The following is a 25,742-nucleotide window of genomic DNA, read 5'->3' as shown; positions in this document are numbered from 1 at the left end:
TATGTCTATCTACACGTGTTTTAGATGTCGCGCCAATCGAAATGCGGCTGCCGCGGCGGGGAATCGAACTCGCGTGATAAAGAAACCACCACTTAACAACCACTGGAGGTGAAATATTTCAACGCACGTACATACTCGGGGATTCAAATGTGGATCAAAAAATTTCAGCAATACGACTTGTGGCCGAGACAACTAAAGGTGATGGTGTCTCTCGTGCAAGAATACGAGCTAATATGACGTCGATGTGACGTGAACTGCAGACGTTGTAAGCTAAACTACGTGCACTTTTAAACCTTTTTTTTTTTGCGTTTCCCTTCATGACGTGATTGTATGCAGACTAGATTCTCCGCCTGATTACCCGCTACGGCGACACTGAACCAAATATAATAAACAAATTTTCATCAGCGTCAAAGACCGGGCCTGGTCACACACGCGCGGGCCCTCCCTAGGCTCAAAAATAAATGACCGGGCCCGGGCCGGGCCTGGGCTTGAGACGACGGGAACGGGCCGGGCCCGGGCCAGGCTCACTTACGAATGCCCGGGTCTGGGCCGGGTTCGGGCTAGGTGTTACGGGCCCGGGTCGGGCTCGGGCTTCACAAAGCGGGCTGGGGCCGGGCTTGGGCCTTCAAATCAGGCCCGCGCAGTGCTCTACCTCCCCCTTTCGGAGAACGCTGGCTTAGAGCACTGCACGGGCCGGAATTTCTAGGCCCGGCCCGACCCGGCCCGGTAGAGACACGGCCCGGGCCCGGCCCGGGCCCGACAAGTTTTTAAAACGGGACCCCGAGCCCGGCCCGAGCCCGACAAATTTTTAAAATGTGAGCCCAAGCCCGGCCCGAGCCCGACAAAAATTTAAAATATCAGCCCGATCCCGACCCGAGTCCGGTAGAATTTAAATGAAATAAGTCGGTTCCCGCCAGACTTTCTAAGTATCAGCCCGAGTCCAAAAGGCTATAAACATGAGCCCGAAAACGTTTGCTGTTTTTAACCTAAAAGTGTAAGAATAAAGCGACTACATAAAGCAATGAATGGGAAATACTATGATCACAATAATATAATTAGGATTTTGTTAGAGTTGACTCAACAGACTAAGTTTACGTACATTTACTGCTGGAATATTTGCCAGCATTTTGCTTTTACTATCTGTTGCTAAAGGAACTCGGAGATTGCGCCACGGGTTCAATTCGGGTCCATACACGAACGCGCCTGATATTTGAGCAGATGACGTATCCGCTTTCATGACTTCATTTCTGTCTTTCCATTCAGTGATGAAGGCAGCATTATTTTGTCTGCGTTTGTTTTCTTTTCTGCTTTGAATCATGGTTTTAAAACTTTTTATCCGAAACATTGGCTCTGCTTCGAAAATTGGTCCCCGAAACTATGCACGGTTGTGACTAACGCCCATACGAAAACATGTGGGCGTCCGGCGTTCCTACTTTCGGCAAAAAAATGGGGATGTGCGGACCTCGATGGCACCAGCTGATGGCAACAAATCTTGTCTGCCTTGCCAGGGCATTTTTGGGTGACAGCTTGTTTTCCGAAGTGGAGGAACCGCTTCAGTAGGGTTTGGCTTCGCCCTCCACGGACCCGTAGCATCCCGACGACGCTGCGGCCGCGCATGTGCGCTGTGACTGACCCATTTATTTTGTTCGACAACGACTTCGAGCCAGCCCGCCACCACCGGGGGATTCCGAGTCAAGAGATCCAAAGAGTCAAAAGATCCAAAGAGTCAAAAGGTCCAATATTGGATCTTTTGACGCGTTGGATCTTTTGACTCGTTGGATCTTTTGACTCGTATTGGACCTTTTGGCGCGGCTAAGGCGAGTCAAAAGGTCCAACGAGTCAACAGGTCCAATATTAGACATTCTGACTTCTATCTTTTGCCGGGGCAAGGCCAATCAAGTGATCTAGTCTCTTTATGAGCCTCACCTTGGCGTACTTTTGTTTGCTAAGGGCCAAGATTATAACTCCGTTGCCTCTTCGTTTTCCCTACAAGGAGCGTGTTCATTCGTTCTAAGCACCAATTTCCGAGCCATATATGCTAGTTTTTCTTTCAAGTATATGCATGTTGCTCTCATACAAAAATACGTTTGCGTCACGGGCATGGGAAATTATTTCAGTGGTTAAGCGAACATTAACAATGCCATTTACCGGCTCCGGTCTTTTCAGTATAGGGCGTTTCGGTTTCGGGGCCTTTCGGTATACACGGGTACAAAAACCAAATCAAGCGCGCGTTGTAGGCAGCAAGGTGTGTGCGTCGTAGCAGTTGTAGACACAAAATCGTACTTATTTATTACTCGTGTTCTTGCTCGTAATTCTGCGTTATTTTAACGTAGTGAAAAGGTCATGCGGCCTTCCCAAATGAAGCACTCTTTATCTGCGGACTTGTTGCCGTAATAACTGTAGCTTTGAGATAATATTATTGTTGCGTATACTGCTTTCTTTTTAGCGACTTATTATCATCATATCTTTGTTTAAAAATCAGTGACGCTAACAATTTTTTCCCACTTTCGAGTACCTGTGATAAAGCTGCGTAATTGATCGCCTTCGCTAGGGGATAGGAATCAGTCGCTTTCTAACTCAATCACAAACAACTTGTAATTTTTTGGCATTTTGCATCCATGTGCTCTTCTGTTTGCTGGTAACACAACGCGCATAATGCCTATTACGGATGCGTTACCAAGGGCACCTTCTCTACCTCACCGGACGTTTCTGTCCCGGCGTCACCCCCATTTCCAGGAAATCGGTGTGTTTAGTGTGTTTGTGGTTTGAAATGCCCAAAGGCATTGTTAATGCTTTCTGGAACATACATAGATTTAATTTGCAGAAAGAAGAGGTCATTTGTGATTTTCGGCGTTCTTCCTCAAAGCATACTGGCCATACTTTGGCCGTGGCTTTGTTCTTATCCGAGACCAATGTCAGCATCAGCTCCCCACCACCGCCTGTAGCTCTCTAGCTGCACAAAATGGATAATGGAAGCGAAGCCACACAAGCAGGGGTTGGCACTACACTATCGAGACTGTAAAAAAAGAGACACGCGGACTGCAACTAGCGGCTTCAGGTTATCATGACGTACTTCAACTCAGGTTGCCTGGAAACCTAGTAACCAGCTTCCCAAAGGGTAGCAATGTAGCACTGCTATTCGAACTCTTGATTTTTTGTGGGTGTAATCATGAGCCATATAAGGGTCATTCATTTGATGGATATTGACTTTGATAAACGAGATGCAAGAACATTTGTCCGGAATATTTTCAGCAGCAATCATACAAGTCAGCGCAGCGTAGCCGAACATGAGCGACATGTGGTCGTGGCTCGTCGACATCGCTGAAGCTCACATTCTACATAAGCAATAACTACCAAAATATTATAATGTAATAGTATCAAATGTCAGAGGAGCGAGAAACGAGAACAACCTGAGAAAATAATCAGAAATAAAAACAAGCTTGATGAATGGTGTTGTTCATAACGTTCAAATTAGCCACGGCTTCATTCGGCGCGCCAAGTGCATATCCTCTACATTTAGAAGTGAAAGTTCAAGTATGGGAGCAAAAATAACACTAAAAATACAATAAAATGACGCAGTCTATAAATTGCACACCCTAGCCATGGCTCCGAAGGTTCTCATAATTCGTCGGACCTTCTGACGCGGTTTCGGAATTACTGGACCTTTTGACCCCTTGGATTTCCTGACTCGTTGGATCTTTTGACTCGCTTTGGACCTTTTGACTCATTGGATCTTCTGACTCTTTGGACCTTTTGACCCACATTGGACCTTTTGACCCGTTGGATCTTTTGACTCGGCTGTCACGTGATTATTGGATCTTTTGACTCTTTGGACCTTTTGACTCTTTGGATCTTTGGACCATAAGCGCCACCGGGGGTAGGGGGGGGGGTATTTCCGGCAATTGTTCGAGACAAAGCGACGACGCGGGCCGCACGACCCTTCGTGGAACTTCTGTGAGGCGGACCCCGGCGACGGAATCTTTACGGCTCCCAGCCTCAGGGGATGTGTTTGTGTTGTTTTGTGAATGACTGCTTCTCCCCGCGTCTCCTCTCGCGGGCCTATTCCACCAACCCCCATCCTGTACACAGCAGTGTATTCGACATGTGCACTCAAAATAAAGAGCTGTACTCCCATTCTTCCGTCTCCCGCTTCTGGTGGAGGCCCAGGCGCTTGGAATGCAGGGCCACGCGTCGTGACCGTGGAGCCGCTTGCTTCCACGGAGGTGGCAACAGTAGACAGTGCGAAGTCTATGTCGCCTTGATGATTGATTGTGGGGTTTAACGCGCCGACGCAACGCAGGCGATGAGGCGCGCCGTAGTGGAGGGCTCCGGATTAATTTTGACCACCTGGGGATCTTTATCGTGCGCCGAAATCTCGTACACACGGGCGTTTTTGCTTTTCGCCTCCATCAGAAAAGCGGCCGCCGCGGCCGGGAATCGAACCCGCGACCTCGTGCTCAGCAGCGCAACGCCTTAGCCACTGAGCCACCGCGGCGGGTCTATGTCGCCTTTGTTCTGTTTGTTTTATTTCAAAAAGCATGTTGTATTGTGTGTCTGCAGTGCCCTCGTCTGGCCTGCTCTCTCCCACTATGCTGCCCAGACCGCCTGTTTTATAATTGATGTGAAGGCTTTCTGAGCGGAATCGTCTATTTATCATGTTTTTTAACGGCGCCATAGTGACATTGCACTTCGCTTTTTTTTCTTTTAACTTAAACTCAAATATCAATGGGAAAACTTCTTGCTATCAACAATTTAGAATTAGCGTCACACCACTGCCGTGCCTCAGGCACTGCTCGGGCCGGCTCGGGCCAAGAAGGCCCGAAACATTTTTCGTTCAAGCCCGAGCCCGGCCCGGGCCCGAGAAAATGTGTGCTACCCGGCCCAAGCCCGGCCCGCGGGCCGGCCGGGCTCGGGCTTTGGGCCGGCCCGGGCCCGTGCAGTGCACTACGCTGGCTCGCGCCGCCACAGCGAACCGCCCCTCCCCTCCCAATTTGGCGACACTCTCCTCCTTTTCTCTCTTTCATCGATCGCTTTTTCTTTCACTCGTCGGTCCAGGCCATCGTTCTCTCGGTTACGACGGCGACGCGACTCAGCCCAGAGACGGCCGCCAAACAGCTGTGTTCTGAAATATCATATTGTTGTCCAAGATACGGATACGGCGTAGTTTTTTCGCTTATTTGGAAATCAGATTTTTCGGTTGCTGTTTCCCATTTTCATTGAAAAATATTTATCACTGCTTCCTTTTCGGTCATTATACTTACATGATGCCTTCCCTCAACGCCTTATTTCTGCAGTTTTCGTGTTTGTAATTTTCGAGATAGCGTACAAACCTCAAATCAAAACGATCACAGCCAAAGACGATTGCGACGCCACATGACTGATGCTGTTGTCTTTTGCCAAAAGATGGTAGTGGTAGGCGCAGGCCGTCACAAAAGCAATGGAGTACCCTTAGATCCGAGGAGCTTTCTTGTAGGATTTGGATGCTCACAATATATGCGCAACAAATGGCCTATTTTAGTGACGTAATTTGTGTTTCTCAGGATGAACAGCCGCAGAAAAAAAAAAATATTCGCCAGGTCTGTTGCACTCTAATGCCGACCATTTTATGTCAAGCATACATTCTTTAAAGGGGTCCTGAAATACCTTCCGCCGATGCATGGATGTACATGTACCCAAATAAAGCAATGTATTTGCAATCTCCTCCCGCAAGAATTTTGTTAAAGCGATGAGTATTAGCTGAGAAATCGTAAATCAAAAACCGCGCATTATCGTCGCTCCGCGTTTCCTCCTCCTTTCGACTTACTCTCCGCTGTTCACGGCGCGCGAGCCTTGCCTCCCATGATGCTGCGCTCCGCAGGGGTGACGTACTTCCGCTATTGCGCTGCTACTGTCGTCTGCTACGGGCAAGCTTTGTTGACACCATGAATCCCGCACTTCACTCAAGGCTGGAAAACCGAACGAAAAATCTGGCCGCATGTGTGCGGCGGCCTGGCCTTGCCCTTTCGCGGTGTTCGTTGGTGCAGTTGCTATCGGTGGCACGTGACTTTTTATCGGCGGCGAACTCGCAGCCGTACGGGGAAGATTGTGCGCTCGTTCCCTTTGATGCACCGACACTGTTTATCCAAAAAGTGCCGTATCAGATGTGGCCCCGCTGGTGCCGGGTCTTATTTTGCGGCGGTCGTAATTCCTGCCGGCGGCATGTGAAAAAGACATTTTAAATCGATACAGAGCCCGTGCACAAAACCCTTCAATCATGTGACCAGTTCAGCTTGGGGCGACGCGTGGTGGAGAGCAGCAACGTTGGCAAAGCATGCTCCATCGCGGCTCTGAGCTTTCTAGCGCTGGAGCGAGCGCCACTTCTTTGAGAATCTCAAACATCGGTTGCCTTGACAACAAGGCACAAACCACTGTAGAACTCAGTTACGGTTGCGTGTTCCCGGTTCAGCTTGGGGCCCCACCTCGCGACATGTGGGCACTGCAGGCGTACCACCCACTCCCATTGGGAAGTGAGAGATGCGTTTGACATTACAGGAGGCGATGGTGTGTGTGTGTTGTGGACGTCTTTGTTTCGCGATGCAATGCGATGTTGTGCTCCTGCGGGTGGATAGTGCTTCCCATGGTCTGGATTATCTTTCTCGAGCGACGTACGACTCAACTTCGCATGGGGTATGCGCAGTGTGCGTGGCTAAAAGCCATCTCGGCTTGTGCGCCGGAGTTAAGTGACTTGGTGTTCGTCCCCGCAAACCGCGCGCGAGGTAAGTGCCGAATTTACGACGGGCAGGAGGAGGCAACCCATCGTCTTTTAATCGCGGTTCAGACTTGCAACGCATGTTGTGACGTTGTGTTCGTTCGAAACCCATCTCTGGAATGTTTTGAAGTAGAATAAAATGTATGCGTCAAACCCGGGCATTCGGCTCAGGGCGTTCTCTGCGATTGCACGAAAGAAGTGCCACGGGGCTTCAGCGCTTTCTTTACGGAACGTACTCAGGTAAGGGAATATCCATGTCGCGTTATGGCCGTGCTGCATTTAATACAAACGGTTAAACGTTTGTTTACACTTGTTTCGTTTGTCGTAAAATGTCCAAGCACTCCGGCACTCCGTCGGCAGATCAGCCGGCGAGTCGACGCTGAGCAGACGACTCATCTCTTTGCCGGAAGTGCGTGAAAAAGCCGCCCAATAGCAGGATGTCTAGCTCATGACGAACATCTGGGAATCGATGATGTAGACATGTGAAAATGGCGGCGTCCAAAAACACGAAGGAAAGGGTGAGAAAAAAGCGACAAACTTTGCAACAAAAGTGTGAGCTTTCCGCTGCGCGTAAAAGAGTAATACTTGGCACAGATGACGTTGACGACCCAATCTAACGATTGCGCTAGTTCATTTAGTGTGCTCAAAACGCCTTTCAGGGCCCCTTTAAAAAAGTCCAGCGTGCGTTTACCCATGCTGAGGCGGAACTTGGGTTACGAAATGTGTCTAAACCCTGCGTATAATTATCAATCAAACGTAAACCGTGTACTGTAAGAATAAAACACTGGCTCTAATTGCAGTCGCAGTTATTAACCGACTGAACAAACCATCTATCACGAAATTTTTTTTTCTTCGACTAGGGCCATTCGAGCTGCAGCTGGCCATGGCATCCCGGACTAGGGACGCCACCCACCATGGATGACCGACAACCATCCCGCGCTCCTTTCTTCCCGTTCAATGGGAGCAATAAACGTTTTTCCTCCTCCTCCTTCGCGCTACCTGCAGGTATGAATCTACCATGACGACACGCAATACTGATGCTCGACTTATAACTTCGCGTTACTGATGGGTAAAGTACTCTGAAAAACGACACACACAAACACAAGAGGCGGTACTCGGCGCCTAAACGAGTTATCGTCGAATGTTGCGCGGTCCCAAAGCACAAGCATGCTTCACTCAAATAGCTGCTCCAAAGAACGCTAAACTACGCACCTCGAGATGGGCAGTATAAACTGAGGCGACCGTCCTTATGTAAATAGTACGTCCGAAACTTAGTGAATTACGTCGGCGCGTGCTCAAGCAGCAATGCAGAACTTCTGCACTCACACCCACACACGGACACACACTCCGAGACAAAGACAAAACAAAACAAAGTCTTCAGACTCGTCGAGAGCGTTGTAAGCAAATTAATCGTATGGCGGACGAATTAAAACAGCACGCCGTCGGGGGCTGCTCAAACAAACGCAAGCAGACTGTTTATATTATTTTTTTTCGACGAGCTTGTCGTTTGAAATCAGAAAACATCTCCTGTTGCGCAGAGTTCCCAACTTTAACACGACAACAAAAAACGGGGCGATGGAAGCCTAGACACGCAGCCAGCTGTTCAGGTTAAGAATACGATGCATCATCCGCCTAATCACCCCGTCGTAAATTATGCCGAGTGAAAAAAACAAAAACGAGCTCTATTCGCCGGGAATGAAAAGCTCGACAGGTTTCGTTAATAGCTGCAGCAATCAGAGAGAGTCTAGGGCTCGCGGCACGGATATTAGAAAACGTCCTCGGCATTAAAGAACCAAACGTCGTTAGCTCGTTCGTTCAGTTGCTGCGCACTTGATCCATTACCGCTTCGCTTGCCCACTCGCAAGAGAAGAAAGCGGCAGCCGGGCTGATTGATTTGCAGCGGAAGGAAACAGAAGAGCGGCGATTAAAGCTATTCGCATTCATTACCCGCCAGCAGAGAGACGACGGATCAGAGAGAAAACGACACCCCGGACCGTACAATTAGCCCCGGGCTCATCGAAAACTTCCCGAGCTCAACAAGAATAAGAAAAAAAAAAAAAAGTAAACATCGCAGATATCTTTCTTTACCGCCTCGAAACGAAATTTAGTTCCAATCGCGTCGGGAAGAGCCGTAGAAAGTAGGCAGGGCGCTCTTGGCGTTCCGCGGCCGCCTCGCAAGAAGACCGCGGAAGGTCTTAGTGGCACGCGTGTGCCATTACGACGAGAATAGACAGCGGCGAGGCAGCTTAGAGCCAGATGCGCGGGTCGCATTAGGGGTTAAGCTGCTCAGGGTAGCCGAGTTAGGGCAAAATATCGCTTCCCGGAACAAGCGAGCTGTTCGCGTTTAAAATTGCAAGACGCGCCAGCAGAGGCAATCGGTTAAGACGTAGCCACGGGAATACCCCGGGCTTGCGCGTATGTCCCTGTGGTATTTGAAAGAACTCGCCTTTAATAACTCGCTCCAAGCGATTCCGCTCTTCAGGGACGTTGTTTTAACCCGAAAACGACCCCAAATAGTGACACACATCTAAATTTTGCGCTGCACAACGTCACCGATGACGTCACTGAGACGAGGTACAAAGAACAAAAATTATTAGGTGATCTTCTGAGAATTCGTCAGGGTGCGCAAGCAAGCCTCATTTGGCCCAAGTGCGTCATTAGGCGGGTCCAAACGGATCTTGCCTGTTCTCTTTAACGCGCGTGCATCAGACTCGGCACAAATTCCTCCGCATCAAGCATTGCCCAGTACACCTAGCTGTGCGGGATGTATGTGAAAATTATCGAGTTTATTATATGTATTACAAAGCTCCGTCCGACATCTCTCAGTCCAATGGACGCCGGACGGACAAGCCGCGGCCTTAAGGTGCTTCGCCCCTAAAACGCATCAGGTGCGGGTGACAACCAGAAATTAAAAACTGACGCTATATCTAAGTGTGTGGAAAACAGTTTTTCACTCTCGGCACATAAATGCGTTGCGTGTAAAAGCTATGACAATGCCGCAACTACCGTAAGATATGGCTGCATTTCCAGACCGGATCGTCTAGCAACGCTAACTTGAAGAATTCGAGATAAGCAACAGCGATCTTGGTTTCGCTTATGAAGAAAATATCACCTGTTCCCCTATTCTGCCACTGCCACAGACGGCCGCTTTTTTTTTTTTTTTTTTTTTTGCGAGAGTTTGCCTTACGGCATTACAGCTATATATACAACATCACATTTGTTTCACGCAGAAACGTCAGCAGAGACCGGTACTGAGGGCCCCAAAAGCACTTAAGAGATGTAGCGATCACTAAAAATATTAGTTGGCGCTAATTCGAGCAGAGACAAATGAGCCGCCAGATCATGCGGCCTTCCGTCGCAAATAGGTCATGAGTTTTGTTTAAAGCAAAGCTTTACAACTTTCGTCTAGCGGTTCCGCGGATGATGCGAAAGTTGACCTTTTGACCGGAGACACGCCCCCGGCGACACACCGCTCGAAGCGCATCGCGTGATTCGTCGGGCCCACTGTCGGTGCTGCGCACAAGGCCCCGTTTTAAGTCGTTCTGCTCACATCGCGGCCGCTCCCGTCGCGGCGGTGACGGGGCGGCCGCTCAGCTGATCGACAGCCGACCAAACCCGCAGCCTCCCACGCATGCGCCGCTGGGGCGTCTCGGTCTACGTGACTAATCTTGCGCCGCGTTCGCCGTGAAAGAGGAACGGCACGTTCGCCGAGAATGAAAGCGAGGCCGGGCCTCCTCCTGTGAGCGTCGCACGGGACCGAACGGCTTCGGGCCGTGGTCGGCAATACAGCTACATCAAAGGTTAGCCAAGCGAAAACAAGACTCAACCAGGCTAAGCCAAGCTTTTGCTTTGCATATCCAAGGTTAGCTGAGCAAAGCCACGACCATTTTGTTTCGTTCCATTTTTACAAGACAAAGCTACGGTTCTACTTAAAATCGAGCTGAGCAATATTCCTTAGAGTAATTAGAGCGCTAGATGGGCAGATGAGATCAAGAAGTTTGCGGGTATAAATTGGTCGCAGTTAGCACAGGACCGGGGTAATTGGAAAATAATGGGAGAGGCCTTTGCCCTACAGTGGGCGTAGATAGGCTGATGATGATGATGATGATGATGATGATTAATTAGAGCGCAAATCCCGATTTCACGGGTAGAAATTCTGACATGCGCTGCGCAATTTCTACCGATGTGCCTGTCTGGACGCGTGACCGACTATTGGGTTCGTGTTGAGGGAGACAGGGGCTCGATTCCGGCTCGAAGTGCTGCTGTTTCTTTGGTTTTTTTTTTTTTTTTTTTTTCTGCGACTCCCTTCCAGCAGTTCCTCCCTGGGGAGTATGGAAACGGACCAACCGGTTTCGGACTAACCGCTCTTCCGCTTACATTCAGCCCACAAAGGGTTTATGATTGTGGCAAGCACAGTTACCCCCCCCCCCCCTCCCCCTCAAAGGACGAACGGTTACAGTACTCTTTCGCCTTGAGTGTTCTAGCGCTTGCGCACTAAAAGTAAAAACCGCAAAAAAAAAAAGCCGCATCAAAGCGGCAGAAAATTCGCGGGAACTACGCGGCAATCGCGTAACAGCGAGGTAATCCCAGACTGCGACGGGGTGTGTGTACCCTGCACGCTTCAGCCCGAAGGAGGCGCCTCAGAGCCAGGTTCCAGCCGAGGAGACTCCGCGAGACCTCAATGATTTCAACGACACAGAGTAAGCAATAGTTCACAAATTGCCTCGCGTGCACTGCGTCCCCTCGCATGGAGGCCATCTGGACTCATCCCAGCCGGGACTAAACTCAAGAGCCAAGGAGCAGCAACGGGCGTCTTCGATTTACCAGTCCTGGACCGCCCACGGGACGTCCAAGGGCACCCTTCAAACCCAAAACTTCCATAGTGTCACAAACTCGAGCGTACGACGTCTAAAAGTATCGTATAAATTTTTCATTTTATTGTACAGCGCCTAACTCTTCTTCAGTCGTCCGATTCATCCAGTTGGGTTCTATTCGGCCCGAAAAAGGGCTGGAACTTTCTCGAACGAAGCGACAGTAACGAGATCACCCGCCGGCTCGCCGGCGAGAAAACAACAAAAATAAAACCTCAGTCGCTCCAGTTTCGTCGAAGCTTCCAGTACTTTCGAGGAGGTGCGCGTGGCCTTGCCAGCTCTAAAGAGCGTCGATGATTCTAGAAGGGAGAAGAGTGAAGTTATTCGCTGACGGCGGCGGGCGCGCTGTGTGTTGTGCTCTCCCTCTCCGCACCGCCGCGCCTATAAAAAGAGAAGCCGCGCCTAAGCAAACCAGCTACGTTTGGACGTCGTGATTGACAACGGCACCTGCCAGTTTGTACATCACACCATCGGGGACCCGCGCCCTGGAGGACTCCAACGTGCTCCCGGGCCTCGAAAATGACCGTGATCGTCTCGGACGGCCTGGCCTACAGCGAAGCCACGCTTCCCAGGTAGCCGAATCGCCTCCGACAGCGGTGCATCATCCGGCCCGGTCGGTGAATATGCTGGGACTCTGTCTCTCATAAGCATCGAACTGTTCATTTTCTTTTAGTTAACTGCTCCGATTCGTAATCTTCATTTGTTAACGCTCCTGTTTGTATCATTTTGTCTAATTGGACTGTTTCTTGTATTTGAATTCCATCTAAGTTGCCTGTAATTATCGATCCGTTACCTCGTGCTTGTATTTGTAACTTGCCTGTCTCAATATAAGTCTTTGTGCTGTTTTTCGTTCAAGGCTCTTGTTAATTCTTGCCGCTCTAGTCGGCGAAAGCCGCACATCAGACGGCCACCCCCTTTGTCACCTGTGCCCTGTAGATTCGGTGGGGTTTGTTGGCTCTCTTGAGTCGACTCCCCATATCTTCTGACAGTGCACCCTAATTTAAGGAAACGGGTGACAATTTCTGGCGTCCTTAGGGTGCACTGTCAGAAGATATGGGGAGTCGACTCAAGAGAGCCAACAAACCCCACCGAATCTACAGGGCACAGGTGACAAAGGGGGTGGCCGTCTGATGTGCGGCTTTCGCCGACTAGAGCGGCAAGAATGAACAAGAGCCTTGAACGAAAAACAGCACAAAGACTTATATTGAGACAGGCAAGTTACAAATACAAGCACGAGGTAACGGATCGATAATTACAGGCAACTTAGATGGAATTCAAATACAAGAAACAGTCCAATAAGACAAAATGATACAAACAGGAGCGTTAACAAATGAAGATTACGAATCGGAGCAGTTAACTAAAAGAAAATGAACAGTACAGGAGCGTTAACAAATGAAGATTACGAATCGGAGCAGTTAACTAAAAGAAAATGAACAGTTCGATGCTTATGAGAGACAGAGTCCCAGCATATTCACCGACCGGGCCGGATGATGCACCGCTGTCGGAGGCGATTCGGCTACCTGGGAAGCGTGGCTTCGCTGTAGGCCAGGCCGTCCGAGACGATCACGGTCATTTTCGAGGCCCGGGAGCACGTTGGAGTCCTCCAGGGCGCGGGTCCCCGATGGTGTGATGTACAAACTGGCAGGTGCCGTTGTCAATCACGACGTCCAAACGTAGCTGGTTTGCTTAGGCGCGGCTTCTCTTTTTATAGGCGCGGCGGTGCGGAGAGGGAGAGCACAACACACAGCGCGCCCGCCGCCGTCAGCGAATAACTTCACTCTTCTCCCTTCTAGAATCATCGACGCTCTTTAGAGCTGGCAAGGCCACGCGCACCTCCTCGAAAGTACTGGAAGCTTCGACGAAACTGGAGCGACTGAGGTTTTATTTTTGTTGTTTTCTCGCCGGCGAGCCGGCGGGTGATCTCGTTACTGTCGCTTCGTTCGAGAAAGTTCCAGCCCTTTTTCGGGCCGAATAGAACCCAACTGGATGAATCGGACGACTGAAGAAGAGTTAGGCGCTGTACAATAAAATGAAAAATTTATACGATACTTTTAGACGTCGTACGCTCGAGTTTGTGACACATAGGAATACATGGGAACAACGAGCGCCAGATTGCGTCTCAGGCAGTTCGAGGTCCGTCCGGGACTGGTAATCGAGGACGCCCAGTGTACACTGTCGGTGTTGCCCAAGTCCCGCCGCCGCCGGTGCGAACCATGGAACAGCGGCACCTACTCCTACTTTCGTTCTAAGCATGAATTTCGTAGGAATTTTGCGCTCCAAACAGAAGCCACAGCGTCCCCCCCCCCCCCCCCCCCACCCACCCTCCCTCTTTTTTTTTTTTTTTTGCTTTCAGTTTCGCCTGCAGCGAGCGACAACGTCGTTTCCTTCGCCGATAGCCGCCGCGTCTTGAGAGAGCACGGGCAGATAATAACCGAGGTGCGAACAGCGGTTCTGCGCCACTTTGTGCTGTCAGCAGCACAGGCCCGTAATCACGGACAAGGCGGGAGATTGGAGCGCGCGGTTACCCGCGCTCGTTTATCAAGAGTAAGAGGCAACGGCCCGGATGTTCGACTAATTGCCTGAGGTAATAACCGAGCCCGCCGCTCCTTACCGGTGGCTGCCGTACACATCGCTGGCGCTAACAAGCGGCCGAGCTTTGACGTTAATTATCGTCATCCAAACACTAAGGTAAAACACGCGATCGGGAAGGTGCTGCAAAACCGTAGCCCGTGGTGTTCGAGTGGAAAAGCCAGCGCTGCAATATTTACAAGCTGCAGTTTATATCCTCTTATAAACGTTCATAAGTACAGAAGCTGCAAGGCGCTCCAATTCGGCATTTCACGGCACTACAGGTTGCTGTCCTTCAGAAAAACGTTTCAAAAAATTTCCGTCGGCTCGCTATTACTTTTCGCGATTTTTGACGTTAAAGATGGTAGTTCGGCAAGTCCAAGAAATCAGCCGTACTCGTTTCCCGGTTGTTTTTTTTTTTTCAATTTTGTTGTTTATTACACACCTGCTTTTGCCGTATGTGGACCATTTGCTTTTGGGCGTGGAAATCTAACGGTACGCGTCAACTCGGTCTCACACTTTCCGTTTCCTCCGACAACGCGCGTTTTACAAAAAGTGCATTATACGCGGTGATGTCAACCGGTCTGCATTTTCTGAAAACGACATCATCGTTAGGCGTCAATCTGCTCCTTGCTCCTGATTGCGAGTTAGAGGCCATACTTTGAATTAAGACGGTATTCGTCGATAAAGCTAAGTTCCAAACACACATGTTCGCCATGGTCACTACCAACGCAAGTCATTACGGGGAACGTGACCACGATAGGGGGTTAACAACTACAACGGCTTGACCGACGTAAAGCGCACAATTAGCCGGCTCGATCCTGACTCTTGTTGGACAGCACATCAAGAAAGGCAGGAAGAAAAAAGCTGTTACACTCAAGACACGCGCCGTGGGTCGTGTTCCTTCTTAACGCCACCACGACTCACACCTGTCATGCGGTCAGCTAAGCCACCTCACTACCTCACTACGCCAACCACTCGGACTTCCCGAACACGACAATTTCAACCAGCACCAATCATGCACGGGTGATTACTATCAATGGTTTCGTTGTATCCGGCCAGTGTAGTGTAAACAGGGTTATAGACGCGCCAGAACCCCGTCACAAGATTAAGCACAAGCTAATCGATTATGCGCTCCTTTGATGGCCGGGAATCGGCGGGCGCGGCTGCGAGCCAAAACAAAGTCGCGTGAGAGAGAGAAAGAGGGAAGGAAATAATGAAAAAAAAAATCAAGTAAATAAAGCAACGAAATACACACGCGGAGAGATCACAGAGGGAGAGAGGAGGAGTGAAAGCAATCTCCTCGCCGCTGCTATTCTCGATGTTAGCGAAAACGAAGATGGAGGAGCAGCGAAACAATTATAAGACGTGCCGGAGTGCGTGGTTTCGTCAGGTCGTTAAAGGAATTTGCTCCTTATTTCTTCGTCGTTAATGACGGCGCGCCAAGATGAACCCGCAGTGCCACTCGAAGGGGGAGGAGGACGGGGACTGGCACAGCTCCGCCCCACACAGCAAGAAGGGGCGCGGGCCTAAAGAGAAGAAGCACCACCAGGGAGGCTCGGGGAAACACACACAAAGGAAACGCGAGAGCGAGGAAACGCCAAACGGACCCAAGAAACAAAGGCAAGAGAAAGAGCGAAAATGGGAGCAGCAGGGAACAGAGAGCTTGTCGCTGGTGTAAAGCGACACCGAGACACCGAAGCGACGATTCCCTAGCATAGGAGGAGGATGCCTTTGTTCTGGCCGCCAAGGAAAGCGGAGCCCCTTTTCTCATCCCCGGAACATCCACCCATGCTCGCCTTACCGATCGAAACAACACGCTCGGCTTCTCTTTCGTTCTTTCCGCGCGCTGCCTCGGAGCTAGTTAAAACCGTGTATAGCGGTGACGACACTCGTGCAGAAACGAGCTCGGAAGGTGCACGCGACACACCTCGGCGCTTCTTGCACTTTGGGATGCGCCTCAACTAACTGCGCCCAGTAACAACGCCTCTTCATTGAACTCCTAGTACAGGGGGGAATGTCTCTTTCGAAATGAGCAGTGCAGGCCACGACATTTAAAAACGTAAAACCGATAGATTAAAGGTTTAAGCTAAATTTGGAGTTCATTAAACACTCGCCATAAAAAGGGGCATTAGCTCCGAAGACATTACACAATCAAAACGATTAGCGGCACTGCCTCAGGAAGCGAGAATTTTTAAAGCGAAGCTTGCTACGCCTCGCTGATGGCGTCGCGCGCCCGAGTAGAACGCACTGCAGGAAAGCCAACTTCACACAAAGGGCTTCACGAAATGCTGATGATAAGCGAAGGCACATTAAGCGCATCGCGGTGGTCGGAGTAGAACCTGGGCCCCTCGCGGTATGAAGCCCACGTCTATCCGATAACGCCATTCCGACACGGAAGAACCAGTTTGGACTTCGGATTTTGACTTTGACTCGGGTTTCATGAGAGAAAGCTTCGCGTTTCAACCATATTTCTCGTTAGATGAATGGGAATTCCGATTTGTTTGTTTTCTGTTGTTATTGTTGTTGTTTTGCACACGAGTAAGAATTTGATAAAATCACGAAGGAGGAGGGGAGGAATAAACTTATAAAATAAGGAATAAACTTATAAAGATATAAACTTATTTATAAACTTTATATATATAATTTATAAACTTATTATAAACTTATAAAGAAAGAATATAAGGAATAAAAGACAGCCTTAGGTGCTGCTGTCTGAGCACCCGCCTGGTGGGGGGTTTCCTCTAGTCCGGGATAGCCTGGCCTGCGCTGGCCACCCGGGCCCTCTCTACCAAGCTACGCTGGGAGGAGAGGTAGGAGCTGGTCAGCTGTGCCACCCACTGCTCGTAAGTACGTTGGGGATTGGGAGTAAGGGACGGGGTTTGTTGACATCCCCATACCAGATGGTATAGGGTCCCAGGATGGGGCAGTATTTGCAAGATGCGGGGTAGAGGGTGGGGTACATTGCATGGAGTAGGGTATTGTGGGGGTAAGAGTTTGTTAGTCGCCGGAGTATTGTACATTCGGTTCTGGATAGGTGTGGGTGGGGTGCTGGGTATTGTTGGCGCCCGAAATAAACAAAAATATTGAAGACCTCGCTTCGAGCGTTGGTCTGGACGCCTCCGTTACCCGGACGCACTGCTGAAGACTGGGTGATGAACGCGTGATTTCCTTGGATGGAACTGGCCTGAATTAAAGTAGCTCACGGAGCTGACACGTAAGCATTAGGCATGACGCGATCTTTGAAGCAAAACAAATTCCGGGCAAAAAGTCGAACGCTAAGTCAAATTGCAAACATTTCGCGGATGTAGCAGCAACACGACAGGTTAGCTATCATCCCATTTTTTTCGCTCTCTTTCACTTTTTTACCTGCGAAATTTAAACATTCGGGCCGAAGTGATGTCAAACGGTGCGCGGCAATTCTACTCTGTTCGCACTCAATTTCCATACACATACGTAAGAACAAAGCGTGCGCTGGGGGTTAAATTGCAGCGGAGAAGGCCACGGTGAGACCCGGGCGATGGACAGCAAAGACGGCCCCATGGCCAACGCTCAGTGTATTTATCTAACGAAGAGGACGTCGAAGGGTTTTGTTTACGTTCTGTAGTTGTCAAAGTACGCTAAACAAGCATAACGGCACGCACGTCATGTTTGTGAGCCTGTAGCACCTCAACTTGACCTTTCCCGACTTTCGCAATATCCCAAGTATGGTCACTAATTTCTGCCTGGACGCAAAATTCTGTCATTATTTTTATCATTTTTTTTAACGGGTCGGCGACGAGAACCGATGAGCGGGGTAATGTCACTGAGTTAACTCAGGCAGTTCAAATTATTGTAACCCAATACAGTGGCGTAAATCATGGGAGGGGGGAGGAGGAGGTCAAGGGCGTTCTGACCCACAAATTGTGCGGAAAATATTTCTTAAATTAATACCTATATATAAAAATATAATGTCCGCCAATGCAGGATGAGTCCTCCCTTGTGATGTTGCTGGATTTACGCCACTGGGCCAAATAAGTTGCACCTTACGCGACGTTTTCATGTGCCAATTTCAAGAGGAGACGACCGTCATCATGACGACACAGATAGCTGTATATGCATCTCCGGCAATGTATTGCGGACAAAAATTGCGAAATTTCACTCCACTGCGCCATTGCACGCCATTACCAAAAAGCATTGAAGGCCTCTGCCATTACCAATTCGAACCATGCCAAAAGGCGTGAACAGGGGCGACGCCCACGAAATCGCCGCGTCAGTATACAAGTGTCCCGCACTCGGGCCTCTTGCGTTGCAAAGCGCGGTACATATAAATTCATCGCTAAATTATGCCGGGAAAATGCACGCGTGCGCGCGCTCAGGAGAGAGAGAGGGGAGTACACCATCGGGAGCGAGATTTTAAATTAAAAAAAAAAACGCGAAGAAAAGTTTCGGCGTCTGCATCGCGAACCCGAAATGGCTAAAAGTAAAGGGTTGGGCCTGTAAAAACACTCCGCGGGAACGGTCTACACGGTGCCCGGTTAGCGTGTCAAACGGTTCCTCGGGGCACAGAGAAAACGGCGGAGCCCAGTACCCGCGAGAATTCGCCTACAGCGAGGGCGCGCCCTTTCGGGGGTGGTCTAAACGGATTAACGTCTAAGCGGATGAAGACCAGATTTCCCAAAGATGCGCGCCGCGCCCCGAAGCAGAGCGCCACATTTCGCGCTCGCGCAGCCACCGTTCCCGCAGGCGCGACGTGGGTCCCGAACCGAGCAGCGCCCCGGTCGCGAAGGGTGCGCGGAGTCGCTGATTCCGCGCGCCTCCGAAGGCCGCACGCGTTTTCTCTCGCACCCGTACTTCAGTGCGTCCTTCGATTCATTCATTAATTCGCCAGCGCATGCGTGAGGAACCGCATTCGCCCCAATTCCCTATTGTCCCAATGACGGAGCCCCCGCGCCGGCGAAGAACCTATCCAATTAGAGCCCGGGCGACAGCTGCCGACAGCTGTTATAATTCCAACGTCAGCGCGGCTACAGATGAAGATTCAGCGGCGTGCGGGGAATCCTCACTCTGCCGTGCGTGGGACCGAACGCGGTGGAAAAAAACTGCGGATAAAAATGTACAACAGCAACGGTGCGGAACGGTGAACGCGCGATGACTTTCACGAGGTTGAACACAGCTAGGTGTCCAAATGGAATTGTCTCCATCTGCGAAAGCGATAACGTTGAGTGTACCAAGGTTGGTTTTTTTTTTTTCGCAAAGAGGTCAAATACGTTGGCGTGTACGTCCGACGGAAACAATGCAGGCGTGAACAGGCGTGCGTTTGCATGCATTAGGATAATTCGCACGTCTGCCAGCCGAACGCACGAGTTTCGCAAATTGGTGAGATAGAGGAGTCAGGACGAGGTCCAAGGTTGGACGTAACCGGACGTGTAGACGTTTTACTAATAACAGAAAGTTAACGAAAATATACCGCGCCTGTTTGTAAGATGAAAGAAAATATGGCGCATTCAATTTATACTCAATTGTCTAAGTCCTCACAGCTATCAAAGTTCGTTTGGTCGGAGCGACCCGGTAGCACACTTCTGTCGCACGCATTGGAATTAGTTTGGAACACTGCGTCAACATGACCTCTATCACTCTCGAGATGGCGGGGGATAAAACAGCCAGATGATAAAACAGCATACCTGCGTCAACTACTGACACGCCAATTGATTCTTACACAAATGACGAGGCTCCCTTTAGGGTAAAAACAGTGGTTGATTCCTCTGTCATAGATATCTGTAAAACACGAAAGTGAAATGTGCAGCGAAATCTGCATGAGCATGATTTGCGGGTCGGCGGCTGCCTTGTGGGTGTGCTTGGCGAGCGACGTCCTGCTGGCGGGTCGCTTCGGCAAAGGTGTACTGGCGCAATTTCCGTGACTGATATGACGTCAGTAAAATCTTGGTGTATCCCGGCATAAAATACTTTCGTGTTCAAATATAAAACCCGAAAACGAACAACCCTAACTATAACGTACTCTTTAGTGCTAAATGTTGCATCCCCGCAAGAAGACCCTGTGTGCGGGGGTGCACCCTTTACAGGCCGCTTGCTTAGTTGTGCTGGCATCATTTCCGTGACGGATATGACGTGAGTGAAATCTCCGTGAATACCGGAGTAAAACACTTTCGTGTTAAAAAGGGCGAAAGCCAATCGCACAAAACACGGAGCCCGTCGTTGCTGATGACTACAGACCAAGTAGCCGCAGCGTCGCTTGTACGAAGGCTCAAAGCTCCATCAGAGCGCGCATACCCAGTCTGGGCGCCGAGTTGGTTCGAACGAAGGGTTAAAAAATGTGAGCTAGTACTTTACGATTACCATCATTTGCTCTCATGAAGCGTGGTTCTCTATCATAGCACACGCACAGCTGTAGAATTTTTTCACTCCATGCCACGATTTATGAATCCAGAAATGTGAATAAGCATTACAATTTTGGCAAGGAAAAACAATGTAAGCACAACACAAATAATCTGTAAAAAGCAAAAAATAAAAAAAAACCCGGAAGGTTCCCACATTTTCTGTTGAGAAAAACAGGACCTTCGATAACAGAACCATTTTGTAAAAAAGCGAAAAACTAAAAACTGAAGACAGGGAGTTGACAAATTTTCTGTAGTCAAATACAGAAAATGCTTGTAAAATAACAGATACACAAACAACAGAAAACATGACTTTCAGAAAATTTCTGGCAGGACAGCGGCCAGAATTTTTTTTTTTTTTGGGGGGGGGGGGGGGTTATAGTGCGGGTAAAAACAATGTGCGCTAATACTTGACGATTCCCACCTCTTACTCTCATGAAGCGTGGCTGTCGATCATAGTACACGCACTGCTGTAGAAATGTTTCACTCCATGCCACGATTTATAAAAAGGTTATCTGATTGATCAAGAAAGAAAGCATTGCGAGGCGATATACATACGGGATGACGTATTCCATTATTGTATACAGGAAACCTTCCTTATAACGAAGCCCTCGGGATGAAAAAATACCTTCGTTAATGCGATATTTCGTTACAATCCGAATGGTTCGCTCTGAATGCATTGCAGTGGTTACGATGGAACATTTAAAACCTAGCGAGATTTCGAACAAAGCAGTTTCTTTACAATTATGTTTTGTTGCATATATTTTCCACTTGATCAAACGCGTGCACGTGCGTAACTACCAAAATATTTCAGTCATAAAGTAGAATATTTCAGCGACATTTTAACATAAACCAGCCCGTCACTGCGGAATTTCTTAAAGTGCTTAGCGGAACGGAAGTCGTACGGAAACGGAAACTAACGAAACGGAAGTCGTACAATCCGCCGAAAGTGCTTTGGTTCGTATCGCTGAACTTGTTGTCGAATGGGACGCACAGCTAAAAAGTTATACACGCTGGACGCATTTCTAAAAGGAGGCGCATAGTGACTGCGGTTGCCAATCATAACCGACTTGCGTCAATTGCAGCCCGGAAAATCGCCACATCACCGAGACGCCACGTGACCGCACAACCGTGGCATCTCAGCGACAGCGCGAGACGAACGGTCTGACTTGTCGAACGAACTGCGTGGTTGCGTGGAGCCGAAGGACCCAACAGCCGGCAGCGACACGAGTGCAGCTTCGGCCCCCCTTCTGTCAGGGCAGGAGGAAGGCGATCTCCGAAGGAGGCTTACCTGCGAAGAGCAGAAAGAAGAAAACGGGGAAAAAGACATTTCAGTGACTGCGAGTGACGTGCGAAGTTTTGGCTGGAATGATTTCATTTCACTCGATTTGATTTGACGCGATTTGATTGGGAGGCCGAAACTAAAGGAGTAAAATGGCGCAATTTTAAATGCAGACAACGCCAGCCACAGACAGTTCGGCGGAGAAAAGCTCCCAAGTATGCTAACAATCGGTATAGAGAGAACAAGCACGCGTGTTTCAACAAATTTCCGTGCTACTAAACACACAACTAAGCACGTCTGTCAAGCAGCAGGCCTGTACGCCACATTCCTTGTAGACTTCTGTGCACAGCCCAAGACTCATTCCGTGACTCCGTTGCAAGTTTTTCAACACATAAACGTAAAATGCGATCGGAGAGGAACTTATTCTTCCTTGAGGACACATTTCGGCAGCCTGGAAGCAGAAACAGCAAGCATCTTTGGTCACGAAATACTTAAGGCATCCTTGTACTGAGCCCTGGAGGTAGCATGCAAGTTTCGTTCTTGGCCCCATCAGCTGCTTTTTCACGCACTTAGACAAACCCAAACTGTTCTAAGTCAGCCCACGAACCTATGACACCGTGTCCAACGTTAAGCAGGTCCGGTACTAGTTCAGAGGTCTGAACAAAATTTTTTTTCAGGTGCGAAGTACCTTAGGACCGCGCAATGTCCGCCCGCGTCCGTTCGCATAGCATTTACAATAGCAAAAAATCACACAGGCACCGGCAGGATGCCAGCCTGTGTCTGGTAGACCAGACAGAGTTAGTGTCAGACGTCTTACCCATTGGGCTACGACCGTGAGTTAGCACCCGTAAGTCAAATGGCGTACTCCCTCGCCTGTAACGGTGCGGAGTACCTCAGGAGCTCCCAATGTCTGTCCGCGTCCATCCGTGCGCACACCACCATCAAGCGAATATCAAGCGAAATTCGATTTGAGCCGTGAGTTGCAGTTTCATTTAGGGAATAATCGAGGTGCAACTCACGGCTCAAATCGAATGACGGCCGGGGCGCAAATCGGATGTCACTCGGGGCGCAACTGGGATGTCATTTCGAGTCCCCGTACTCCGCACCCTCGCCATCATCCACGCGTAGTGGAGATGATGCCATTTTTTCTTCTTATCTTCGTGGAACTGAGATCAGGACCTCTAGGCCTGGAAGTGAACGTGTAAACTAGGAAGGGTGGCGTGGACTCAGAAGAGGGCTGCTCAGCAACGCTTGCAGCAGTTTTATCGATACAGCTATTTTGGCTCCAAAGCTATGTTTTGAAGGGCATTCGTCATGCATTTCTCCATTCTCAAGTCCGTCACCCTGTGTAGTACGCGTGAGTGCGTCAGATAAAAAAAAACTATAAACAGAGAGCGTGAACAGTGTGTGTTCAAAATTAAGGTGTGTTTCTTGTGTACTTCTGAAGCTTCTCATTGCTGAACGAAAAATCAAGGTTGTAACCTACTTGTATCCCGTTCAAAGCGAGAACTTCCTGGAGTGGTTTTAATCTAAAATGTTTAGAGCGTACCTGAGGACAACGGTCAAAAAACAGACCGATGTCGACAATAGCCCCACATTGTTTCACTCAATCAAAAACCTTACTAAATGAAAACGAATCGCAACTGTAAAAATCCCTACTGGGTCGCAAACATTATTCGCCAAACCGTTCAAATGGGGAACTTAGCAAAATGAAGCAGTATTATAGCGAGCTTAAATTCACGCAGGTGGGACTCCGCTAAAGCGCGAATGCAAAAAGTTTACGCCTTACACGATATAAGCATTCTGATAATGTCATTCTGCATGGCCCTGTTCCTAACGACGTCACGAGTATTTACGGAACGACAACACTTCGAAGGCATTATGATACACCTTTCTTCTAGCGCAATTCCCTTCCACAGCAGTAAATAGATAAAGGGCGTTCAATAACCTAAAACATCAAAGCAAAAAGACATAAATAAAGAATATATATATATATATATATATATATATATATATATATATATATATATATATATATATATATATATATATATATATATATATATATATATATATATATAGAGAGAGAGAGAGAGAGAGAGAGAGAGAGAGAGAGAGAAAGAGAGAGAGATAGAGAGAAAAGACTCCCGTTGAGACGAACTCGAAGGGACCGTGAAAATTTGTTCGTATTTTCAGAAATTCGTCTTAAGCGAAGGTTTTTTGCATTGTGGATGTTGTTCGTCTTAGCTATAACGTTCGTCTTAACCGCAGTGTACTGTGTGTGCGCGTGTGTCTATAGTAGAACCCCGTTAATACGTTCCCGGTTCATACGATTCCCCGCTTACTACGCTCTCAATTGTGAACACTGAAAATTCCCCATAGTACGTTTCTTCCTGGCGTTCCTTTTTTTAAAAAGTTATAATATATATATATATATATATATATATATATATATATATATATATATATATATATATATATATATATATATATATATATATATATATATATATATATATATATATATATATATATAAAGTCCGTTACGGGGAATATGGTGCTCGCAGCAGACGGCGCTGGGTATGAGAAGCGTGAGAACAGCGGATATGCGGCCAGGGCAGTAAACATGAGCAGGCGGCTCCAAGAAGAGGCAGCAGGAGCGATGGAACTCGGGCGTCACCCAATTTCCCCCGGCAAGTGATTTATACGGGAGAAGACGCTTTCCCGCTGAAGGAGGAGCAAGCGACGACTCCTTCCACCGAGAGAGATGCACTCGCCAGCGCGAGCAATCTTCGCTCTTCCGGCTCGTGTTCTTTTTTCCTCCTTTCTTTCTTCTTCGAGCTCCGGTGTTGCTCCTCCCACATTTATACGTCTCTATTCGCCAACCCCGTCCTAGCCCGCGTCCGTCCAGGTCCCCCTGTATCAAGGCCCACGCCAAACCAACCAACCTAGCCGAGCGAGAGAAAAAAGATAGCGCGCCGAACATCGCGCACTGTCAAATTCGTTTTCCCGCCGTGTCAAGCCGTCGGAATGCCCCGCAGTGCCGGCAGATATGGGGCAGAGGACTCGGCCCGCCAAGGACACAATCTTGGGAGCCCCGCGCATCAGGAGTGGTGAGAGGCCCACTTCCTGTTTATCCTAGCCTTTTCCTCCCGCTCCTCGTCGGCCGAGCCGTGCACACACACACACACACACACACACGCGGTGCATACCCACTGGCCGGCCCGACAGGGCCCGCTTGACTGCAAAGCAGCCAGCGGCGGGATCGCCAAGGGGCAGAAATGATAAAGGGGTCCGGCAGGATGGGAAGCGAAGCAAAACATACGCCGGTCAGGGGAGCCCGCCGCTGTGTCCACACAAGGGCTGTCCTCATCCGGAGTGCGCGTGTTTGCGCCCCGAATGAGGAGAGCGCGGCTGACCGGAATACGGAGTCAACTTCACGGCAAAAGTGAAAGGGGCGTGCTGGCCAAGGCACTCCGGGCGACATCCCCAGCAAACAAGAGCCCGCGGCGCCGAGATCACAACAGCGGCGAATACGCAAACATCGCCACCTTCTCTCGTGAAGATGTCGCATTGGAGAGGCGTCTGCGCGTGCGATGTGGCGTAAGAGAGAGACAGGGAAAGAGAAAGGTTACGGCACACGGCGCGCCCTTATTTGATCACTCCAGGCGCGTGTACGGAGCAGTACAAAAATTGTTGTTCCAACGCATGACGCACGCTCCTTGGTCAAAACCGTCCGCAGATGTTTCCCATTTCGTACACGCTGGGCGTAAGACGACTATATGCGGCCAACGGAAATCTGACCCCGAAATAGGCCCGTTTGCTTGTGCCACGCCGGAGAACGTGTTCCATTGGAAACGAATCGTAAGGCCCTCCGGCAGTCTAAATTTCAGGACACC

At 49.3% G+C, this 25,742-nt stretch overlaps 1 protein-coding gene across 2 annotated transcripts in view; it reads right to left on the bottom strand.

The window, feature by feature from the left end:
- Positions 1-25,742, bottom strand: part of LOC144169292 (disks large 1 tumor suppressor protein-like) — a 247,364-nt gene that overhangs the window by 23,749 nt on the left and 197,873 nt on the right. The window contains exon 5 of one of the 2 annotated variants that reach the window (XM_077698372.1): positions 21,607-21,852. The exons of the other annotated variant lie outside the window; for it this stretch is intronic. Coding sequence (XP_077554498.1) covers positions 21,664-21,852 — 189 coding nt within the window. The 3' untranslated portion in view covers positions 21,607-21,663. Of the gene's footprint in view, positions 1-21,606; positions 21,853-25,742 lie in introns of those variants that run through there. 2 annotated transcript variants of the gene reach the window in all.

This window comes from Haemaphysalis longicornis, unplaced genomic scaffold (genome assembly GCF_048455015.1).
Source record: "Haemaphysalis longicornis isolate Haplotype H1 unplaced genomic scaffold, Haemaphysalis longicornis Haplotype H1 scaffold_2, whole genome shotgun sequence".
NCBI lineage: Eukaryota > Metazoa > Arthropoda > Arachnida > Ixodida > Ixodidae > Haemaphysalis > Haemaphysalis longicornis.
Note: the sequence above shows the minus strand (reverse complement) of the source record. Positions and strands in the feature narration are given on the sequence as shown.